Below are 10,270 nucleotides of genomic sequence, written 5' to 3' on the forward strand. Positions count from 1 at the left end.
GACTTCCTGCAGAGTAGTCTAGTATCAACTCCGTTAGCTCAGTGGTTACTCGAATACTCAAAATCACGCGGCGCTGGTTCGGGCTGTGCGCTTGAGCAACGCATTTCAAGGACTGCTCTTCATTCAGCGGCACCTAATGGATGGAATAATTCCCCAGCAACAAGATTTCAACAATCGGAAAATTCACTCTGCCAATCTCGGTAACCGGCCCTGTGTCAAGAGCCATGCAAAACTACCAGGAATAACCTATCAAGGCTTTGTCAGTCCGAGGATAAAGATTCAAAACCAACCAACATGTCCGATAAATGTCGCTTGTCTCTTTATGATAGTTCTTATGAGGACGCCAGGAGATTCGTAATATGACGCAACAAATACGCCAAAATGTCGTACTTCGTTGATTACGCTTTTAAACAAGCTATTTTTTTATAAAAACCATAACTCTAGCACAACAAAACATGAATTAAAACAACTATATGGCAATTTATTTTATTTCAAAAACCACTTCATCAACATAAAATATGCAGTTATATTTTATAAGAATCATAAAAAAAAGAAAATATAAAAAACGTCTATAGTCGCACGACCAGATGCACTCCAAAATTTTTAACGCTTTTCCGCTGAGATAGCCTACTAATAACCGAAAAATACCAATTCTGTGTTATGCAGATAGTCTGCTGAATAGATTAATGACACAACACTATATTGTTACGAAAGAGCGCTTATGCGGTAAATTGTCATTTTGTCAGATTGCCATTATGCGACAAACTGTCACTTCACTCATGAACCTACAGTAGGCTACAGGCAAGCCCGCAACCAGGGGGGGGGGCATTGGGGGCATTTGCCCCCCCCGAAATTTTTTGAAAAAATTTTCAGCGTTCTATGCAGTATGAAATGTAGCCTATGTAGAGTGTAGACCATAGGCGCAGCCAGGGGGGGGCGAAAGGGGCCATGGCCCCCCCAAATTTTCAAAGCTTGAATTCCGAAGTAGAGCGCTTTGTTGAAAATATAATAAAATTTGTAGAAATTTATAACGTTTTCCAAGACATCTGGCTATGAACACCACAAGGACTTGTTTTAGATTTAGACACACAGAAAGACACCAATAAATTTTGCAAATCGTAAATCGCGCAAAATTTACTCGATTTACGTTTCTTTTAACTAATTTGTGGAAGCAATTTCAGAATGGCTTACTCTTTTGGGTTTTTGTGTAGCTAAGTTTTTGGTGTTCTCTAATTTTATCCGCAGATTTTGCCCGTTCGTGTGTAAGAGCTACCTTTAATAAGTTAATAGCTGTTTATCTGCTAATAAATTTCATACAAATATTATCCTAAAAGTGTTTCCAGAAAGCGCTATAATCCATTATTTGAGTGTAGTTTTGCAAAAAATTTCCGGGGGAGCATGCTCCCGGACCCCCCTAGAATACGCGTGCGTTCGGCACGCTCTCACCCCCACCACTTTCATTGCTTCCCTTTGCTCAACCCACCAGGATACGCCACTGCACATCAGGTGGCGATGTCTTAAATCAAACACTTTGTCGTTCTCTTTAATTCATCAAATGTTTGGCCTTCCAATTTTTTTTCCTGGCTACGCCACTGGTGTAGACTATCGAAACCGAAAGTAGGCTACGCTGGTTGGAAGGCATGCTAACAATTTTGTTTGTGGACATTAACATAAAAATGTCACAATGCATCATTTTAATGTTTGTTCTTTGATAAAAATTAAATGCCCCCCCCCCGAAAATATTTGCTGGTTGCGGGCCTGGCTACAGGAGTACTCTTGCCAAAACTTAAGAAAGTCTAAATCAGGCTTTAGATACACCCAGCTCATAGTATCAAGTCATTACCAAGGAGACGAAATAGTCCATCTATTCCTTGTAGCTTATCAACACCGCGCATACAAGAGACAAGCATTAAAGATAAGATCCACTTTCAAAACATAACATTAGCCTTGAGTCTTCAGCAAAACTAGCGTTAAATATTCGTTGAATATAAATTGTTTTCCAGAAGCTGAAAAGGGAGTTATGTTTCTATGCAGTCGTAAATCTGCTACCATTCTGAAAACCAACAATGCTCTTCGGCTTTACTGCGCATGATCACTTCGTCAGGCTTACTATAACAAACCAGCTAATTCTGCTTTCATGCCCTGCAAATGCTGTATCAGTGCAAAAAAGAACTGATTTGTTGACCGATTGATTGATTGAATCTTTATCCTCGGACTGGGAAAGCTTCTTGCAGAGCTTAATCCTGGCAGTTTCGCATACTTAAGTTATCCAACAGCTAAAACAAGATCTAACTGATGAGTTTCATCTTCATTCTTGCATTTTGCTTCCTACTTGAACCTTTAATGTTCATCTTCAGTCTGAACTAAAACATCTACATTTGACCAAACTATGGGGCTGGTGGATGCATCAACACAAAGTCGGTGCAAGTTGCTGTCTGTTTGCTGTGTAGCATCTACAAACTGGTTTTGACCGAAACTGACCGCATCTACCTGGTTGAAAACATTAAAGGGAATGTCTTCGTTTCCTTTTTGCTTGGCCAAGGTAGCTTTAGAAGGTGGAGGACACAGAGTGGTGGCAGAATCACTTGAAGAATATTTGCTGCAAAGGGATCCCATGCTTTGTCTGCAAAATAACAAAACCGTCAATCCAGTTCATTGCAGCACAATCATTTTTCCTACACCAAGGTGACTATTTCCCAAAAAGAATGAATATTGATTGTTAAGCTTATACAATATACATGTGCACAAGTTTGCCGCAAAAACGAACCTCGCATGATAGACACTAATTTTCAAACCGATTTTGCTGTTTGATACACCGTCCTTCGATTAAAGCAACGTTTTCAAAATACTCAGATAGCCTAATACGATTTTCAGAGTTTAAGAAAACAATATAGTTTAATGCAGAAAAACCCAATAGCCTACAGTATTTACTGTAGTCAAGAACTTGCAAAAAGTTTATTGGTTTTTAGCAATCAGCACAAAAGTGTAATGACTAATTTTGGAAACACCGCAGCCGATAGCGGCCAATGAATGACACGTTCACTCGTTCAGCCTTACACAAAGTCAAGTTTCGGAAAAACCAGCTCAGTGGCCGAGTGGTTTCGCCTTCGGCTCTGGTGCTGGTAGATCTGAGATCGATTCCAGGTCGGGTCAAACCGAAGACTTGAAAAACGGTACCGATTGTGTTCTTTCTTGTGTAACGCAGTGAGAATAAATCGGGTAATAATGTGATAACATCGTAAAAACCTGATATAAAATTAAACATGAGCCCTGTCGCTAAAAAACCTTAGCTGTTGTAGAGCGACAATAAATAAAACCATAACATTATTATTATTATTAAGTTTTGGAAAGAAACAAGGTTGTTAAAGTAAAACGAAGTTTCAAGTACTTGGAGTTCCCTTTCAAAACTTCGTTAAATTTAACAATTATAAAACACTTCATGCTGGAGGCTTGTCCGCTGATGGCTATGATCGGATTATTTGGCCAACAAATGACACTCACGCCGAAGATATTGTAGTTCCGGGAAGATAGATATTCTCATCTTCAATCAGGCATTCATCAATGGATGGCCCAGTGTGGTAAGAGGGTTGTTCAGTACGTTCATCTCCCATAAAAGCTGATAACAGAGAATGACTAGTGTGATAAAGCTTGATTTTTTAAATTTAATAAAAATTTGGAGAACAAAGGTGTAACATACTTTTTACTGACATAGCATAAAGAGGGAAAACATGGTCTCAGTAGCACTGGTCCATTGGTTGTGGACGGGAAAAGGAAATTTGGAGGATACAAAAAAAAGCAGATAAAAATAAGGTAGAAAAAGGTGAAGGAGGAAGATGCGATAGATAGATTGAAACTTAGAAAAAGAGAATGTCTGCATGGAAAAAATCCGCCATTTATCCTACACTTGTGGTGTGCAACACAAAAGACAAATAAAGATGATAAATAGGTGTTTGGGCAGTAAGTTAGGAAATGATTGGTATAAGATCTTGCCACACTTTAAGAAAAGTGGTCGCAGTTTTGGGCAAGCTGCTTGCCTGTTCAAAGCCAGTGCAGCGTATGCCGCCATCATAACGTTCAAGCTGTGATGCTTTTTTGCATTGTAATATGGCTACGATAGCTATAACTGCACCACATAATAATTTCTCACCCGAGGCACCGATTTCTGGAACTTGATTATCCAATATTGACTGGTGGAACTCTGCAGGGAAATCCATTTGACCACTTTTCTGTGATGAAAGAACCAATGCTCTCTATAATACAATACATACACACGAGGATGTCGTTTTTTCATCATATCAACGCTTATGCTTGGTGTTAAAGCTATAAATGGACGAGTAAACAAGAAATGAATTGATGCGTCCAGTCCGTCCACCTTCATACATTTCATTGTGTCTTATCAAGACACAACTGTGTGACCTCAATGAGTTTCAGCCGGACATCCTTTCGATGAGGGCTGTAGGTGAGCTGCCCATTTGGCCACCGCACAAATTATGCAAGCCAACTTACTTGGTCGCTGGTGGTCGGTGAGTTTTCACAACCCAAACAGCTGTTTATTAAATCATATTGTTCAAACTGTTCCTCATCTTTCAACAAGGGGATATGGTCAGGACTGTTTCTTTCTTCTTTAACAAGGAATGATCTTGAAGGGACACCGTGCAAGAAGTCACCCTGACAACTTATGTAGTTAGCAAAAGATATACTGGTAGGTGACAGATATCACACAAATGTGCATTCAAACAATGCAGCGCTTGACTTGCCTAAGCTATGATAGTAAAAGATCCAAGTTGACAATAAGTTTTTTAAAATATAAATTTGGGTTGAAAAATCTCTTTGCTAAGCCTACTTGTCGAACTTTGCAATCATCAGACGGTTATATGCCGGATGAGGGTCGTATTCACAATTATAATACATTTGTTACAAAAACCTAAACTACTGCATCACTTACAAACGAATGCGGATTGACTTCAGTAGCAATTTCATTTGTGAAAGAGTTAGATTGTAATAGAGGTTCGACGTGGCCAGAATCGGACTCAACAAACGGAGATGTTTGTTCCAGGAGTAATTCTTCGTCCGTGAGTATGGATAGCGGATGGATGGAAGAATGCTGGAAGCTGAAAGGTACATGATGATTGGAAATAATACACTAGTTTGCACTAAATCCTCAGTATGGAGATACTGTAAAACCAATACAAATACATTGCAATGTTTCATCATTCAAAACTTGCCTGTTGCGAGCGCGGATTGGAGATGGTAAGTTACGACTTGGCACCTGCGTCATCGACTTGTGTTGTCTGTATGGGTAAGAACAATTCCGCTGCTAAACAGTGTCAAAAAACATTGGGGATCAAAAGGTGATGGTACGAAAAACAAATATCTGATACATATTTATTAATATAGTAACAATGTACCCAATATGCGGCTAAAGATGAAGCATAAATGTTATCATAACGATATTCAATACATAATAACCATAGCGAATCTGCAAAAAAATATATATTTCAAAATCACCTCAACTTGTTTCAAAATATACAACACAAAAGGCATCAAAAGTCAAGCATCAAAAAGTTAGCTTTTAGTGCGGGGTATGGCGGTAATACCCTAACGACAAACTAGCTTCGCTTTTAAAAAAATAGCTTTTTTTCATGCTTTTGAGAAATACGATCAAGACCCGGTAGATCCACTACTTATCAGACCAGCGCTGATCAAAACGCTTCCAGGTAGGCTTTTGTAATAACACGGTGGATAGCATAGTTATATTAACCTTCTCAATGAAATGTGCAACTTGCTCTAGATTTGACGGGAGAATCTTGTTGTGCACGGTAAACCTCTGGAAATCATTTCAAAGAATCTTTCTCAGTCTAAGGACATTCCTGGTAATTATTAAACCGTTCAAGCCAGCACTAATATAGTTGGATGACATAAAGTACCTCATACAAAAGAGGTGTGGAGTGATACACAGGTGAGTGCTTCTTCACAAGAGGAGGCTGGAGTTTAAGTTGATGTTTATTGCTTCTGCAAGATAAGTTAAGACTAAGGAATTTGGTAGCAAGTAGGGATGCCCAAAGTAGAATAATTGCCTATTCTGGAATTTATTTTCAGATTTAGAATTTCGAATCCTATTCTAGAATCCTCGGCGTAAATTTTTAACCTTTTCTTTTTATTGAGAAAATACACATTAACAGCATGTAAAAGAAGCTTTACAAAACCATCATTTTAACAAGTTCTCATTCTCAAGTTCAATCGTTTTCTTCTTCTTGCCTTTGTTCTCTCAAAACAACACACGCGCGCACACACACGTAAGGGACCTCTGTTAATCACACGCAGAAATGGATTGGCATGCACGACGCACGTTCGACTTGCAGGCGTTTTGCGGATCGGCGGAGCATTTTTTCAAAAAAAAAATTTTTTTTTTATAATTTTGTTCCTTTTTTCGTATTATTTCCGAATCCAATTACCCGATAAAAAAGCGGTTTTTAGATTCGATTCTGGATGGATTCGAATCTTAAGGATTCGAAATTCTGCTCTGGGCATCCCTAGTAGCAGGTCATTAACAAGTTCCACAAAGTTGCATGGTCTCAAATTTTCTTTCATTCATCTGTTGACCTTTTGATTTGGCGTTTTACTTTCAAAGCTGGTTATAGCTTTAAACACCTAGTAGTGGCCTTGCTTACAGTCAATGAGTCAATGAAAATGAGAAGATTTATATTTCTGGTAAACAGTGTCATTTATTACCTTAACCTTCTTCTTCATTGCGTTAATTAGCCATTTAAAAACGCAATACTTGCTTTTGTATTATCTTTTTAAATGAGATAATGCAGACTCGGCGACCTCCCGCGCCTTCATAAAGCTACGGTCTTTCGCACTCTCTCATTGGATGCCCACTGTACGTTTTTTATATTTTATGTAAGTTTTGTTTCGCATCCAAACAAAAATAAATGACCATTCATCCACCTAGGCAAAATTATTCAAACCGATTTGTTATGATTATGTAAGAACGTTATTAATAATTGTATGAACAGAAAATGGTAACCTGAAAAAAATATCTTCATCGTGGATTGCATCTGTAGCTTGGGCTCCAATGCAATTAGCAGATATCACATCAACTTTTGGTCGTTTTGAACGAGATTCTTTTGCTGCAAAAAGTCAAGCTGTCAACCAATTGGAAGTATGAGGAGATTACAATGCTTTACTGCTGCACGACAATGATCTCAGTACATTTCTGAATTGAAAAGTAGAGCCATCAACATTTTGTTGAACTTCCAAACATTGTTATAAAGAATGTCAAGAAATAAACCACTTCCTTAATGATATATTTGCTTGCCAACAATGTTCCAGTTTGCTTGTCATGTCTGTTTCACTTTCATTATGAAATATTTCTACTTCTGACAACCTCCCTTGGGTTTTTGCATTTAAAAGCAGTTACAATTTAGTTGTGGCTAGACCAGTAACTCAAGGAATCAAACTGTTAATAATTCGTAACTAATGATATTGATAGATCAACTAAATTCTACAAACCTATTTCATCATGTAAAATACAACATAGTGTTCAAATAATTATGTCCAAGAAGAATAACAGTTTGGCTGATAGTGATATGCCATACCTTTCAAACTCTTATCCTGAATAAGTTGTGTTTGGAAAGATTGAGTGTCACTGTCTTCATCGCTGTCATCTTGAGTTTTTTTGCAAGTAACAAATAAAGATTTTCTTAATAATGATTGTGATTTCGATTTATCTTCAATTTGTATGTAACAACTCTATGTAACTGGATGTATGTAACAAAAAAAGAACCGATAAAAATATTTATACTCCAATTCAGATTAGATGTACTGACGCATTAGTGATATTGTAAGCAAAATAGTATTACGGTACCATACTTCTATAAAATATTTCAAATTTCTATCACCAGTTGGAACTATTCTTTGCACTGATTTTATCCATTGCAATAGCCATTATGTTCTTGTCAAGGGATTAAAAAACGCAAGTGTTTCAATTTAGTCAATTGACTGACGTACGGCAAGGTATAATGATTCATATAATTTATGCACTCACCAAATGGATTTCTAACTGTTCTTGCAATGCAAGCAAGGTTGAGGAGGTCACGGCTGATTCCTTTCTTGTTATATTTGGTCTTGCGCCTTTTATTGTTTTCAATCCTTTTTCTCTCAAAATATTCCTGAAATGTATTCTCTTCAGCATAAAGTCAAGTTTATATGTTAATAATGATACTAACCAACATACCGTATACCTTTTTAGGTGTGAGAGATCTAAAATTGGTTGATGTCACTAAATCTAATTTTTTGGATTGATCTAAGGGTCTTTACTAAGCTGTGTCTGAGACAATTAAACATTTGAGAGTTTTTTCAAGTGACTTCCTAGAAGCAGGATAATCATAACAGATGAAAAATAAGAATTTATCATTCAGCTTTAGAGGTATTGTCAATGGCATGCTCCAAGCTTAATAACCTTTGTATATTAATGGTGTTGCAAGAATGCCCGAGAGCAACACTGAGCATGTAGGACTTAAGCTCTTCGCGGACATGTTAAATCTAACCAGGTTTAGTAAACAAGTTTATTGATAGAAGATTCTCATTGCAAAAGCAAAAGACTAAGATTGCAAACATATTGTAACTAGTGACAGAACTATTGAATTATTATACTTATACTTGCTAAATTACTTAACTAGGCTTATTCAACAAACAAAAATAACCAACCTTCTGTTTGCATTGAAGTTCATTACGCCGACGTACTTGATCTCTAAAATAAAATAAAAATTGTTAAAAATTTTGGGTTAAAACCAACAGATGGAGTAGGTAGGTTACGATACTATATTTTAATTGTGCTGTAGGCTATATGTATGAAAATTTTTCAAGACAGTCAACAAGCTTCTAGACAACTCTATTTCCTTTTTGATGTCAATACCAAGTATATATAGATTCCCATAACTAAAAATATGATCTTGTATTGTCAGGCAAAGCAAGGAAAATGAATATTTTTCATTTTTTAAGCCAGTCAAATATTTTACCGTGAAAAATACATTTTTTCAGACGCTTTACACTTACAGTGCTGAAATTGAACTAACTTATAGTGCAAAATAATAATAAATGCACAAACATTTGCAAAGAAAGCTGAATTTTAATATTTGGATATTCTGCCTATGAGTTTGGTTGAAGACTGTGACCATTGGATTTGGAACTGTCTCTGAGTTGTATCTCACGCTCACACATTTAGCAAAATATTTTCCACTGATGTTAGCTGATAAAAAGATTTGCTGTCACACTACCAATTACAAATAGAACCTCTACTGGTGAGATATAATCGAAGTTCTTACACAAATGACATCAAAAAAGTGAAGTGATTGAATCATTTAGTACCGTATATAAACTGCATTTTACTTTAATATTGAATACCTTAAACCTCCCACCCAATTCATCTTGCTTCAAGTGCTGGATAATACTGTTTTTGTAACATTGTTAAACAAGCTGCCAACTTAGAAAAAAGTCAACATGCCAAATCAAAACTAGCCTACCAAAGCCAAATTAAAAACGCCAACATGGTAACCCTGGCACTTGCAGAGGCCAAAGTTGCCAGATAAAAATATAGCTTTCTGCCCAACAATGTCTAAAACTTCCAATACTTTTTTGAAACACTGTCGCGTCAATCATTTAATCATTTTAATTTTCGTCATTAACGCGTCCGGACGAAAAAGATACTAACTACAAAAATCGATATAAACCTACCAGCACGTTAACGAACGGGAAAAGGTGGCAAATCCTTGAAAGGTTTAAAACGTGCCTGAATGAAACATTATGTAGTAGGCTAGCCTATATATCAGTAGTTAGCACGGCCACAAAACCCAAACGTACAGAAAAACAACTGCTATAGTTGCAGTACTTAGAGTTTTTTTTCTCCTCAATCTTCCCAACAAATTTACTTCAAAGTCTCAAAATTTTGTAATCCATAAAAAATATTTAGGCTATCATTCAAAAAAGCTGAGAGATAGTTTAAATTAGTTTATTTTCCACCGTTTTAGCACCTAGTTAAAAAAATCCCAACACCCAGTAGCGTATTTAGGGGGGAGGATAAAGGGCGATGGCCTCCCCCTAATGATCAGGTAAAAAAAATACAAATTTTGCAAAATAAAGTTTTAGCGCAAGACATAATTGCTTCTATGATTCGTCCTAGCGCGGGGAGGTGGCGGGGGTATAGCCTACTTTTTGCAATGTAATTCGTCAACAGTTTTTCTTCCATCACAATTGCATGGCACAAATT

At 36.9% G+C, this 10,270-nt stretch overlaps 1 protein-coding gene across 3 annotated transcripts; it reads right to left on the minus strand.

The window, feature by feature from the left end:
* Positions 1-478: 478 nt before the first annotated feature.
* On the minus strand, positions 479-9,548 carry LOC145786667 (uncharacterized). 3 transcript variants are annotated; one of them, XM_082598377.1, is made up of 13 exons: positions 9,409-9,548; positions 8,713-8,755; positions 8,051-8,174; positions 7,602-7,670; positions 7,031-7,133; positions 5,928-6,012; positions 5,762-5,827; positions 5,226-5,317; positions 4,946-5,111; positions 4,507-4,668; positions 4,148-4,226; positions 3,502-3,616; positions 479-2,623 (listed from the first exon to the last, which is right to left on the minus strand). In XM_082598377.1, exons 1-13 carry the CDS (start codon positions 9,429-9,431, stop codon positions 2,341-2,343), a joined length of 1,410 nt encoding a protein of 469 aa, XP_082454503.1. In that variant the 5' UTR covers positions 9,432-9,548; the 3' UTR covers positions 479-2,340. The 3 variants fall into 3 exon arrangements, with proteins under 3 accessions (XP_082454503.1, XP_082454502.1, XP_082454504.1); XM_082598376.1 differs by having other exon boundaries at positions 4,148-4,250; XM_082598378.1 differs by lacking the exon at positions 5,762-5,827 and having other exon boundaries at positions 4,148-4,250.
* Between the last annotated feature and the right edge of the window lie 722 nt (positions 9,549-10,270).

The sequence above is a fragment of the Aplidium turbinatum genome, chromosome 17 (genome assembly GCF_918807975.1).
Source record: "Aplidium turbinatum chromosome 17, kaAplTurb1.1, whole genome shotgun sequence".
In the NCBI taxonomy this organism is placed as follows: Eukaryota; Metazoa; Chordata; class Ascidiacea; order Aplousobranchia; family Polyclinidae; genus Aplidium; species Aplidium turbinatum.

Coding starts and splice junctions, on each gene's coding strand:
- LOC145786667 (XM_082598376.1), bottom strand. CDS start 9,431: ATGAATTGGGTGGGAGGTTTAAG. Junction 8,175..8,712: donor AACTTCAATGCAAACAGAAG/GTTGGTTATTTT, acceptor AATACATTTCAG/GAATATTTTGAGAGAAAAAG. Junction 2,624..3,501: donor GGAACTACAATATCTTCGGC/GTGAGTGTCATT, acceptor GTTATTTTGCAG/ACAAAGCATGGGATCCCTTT.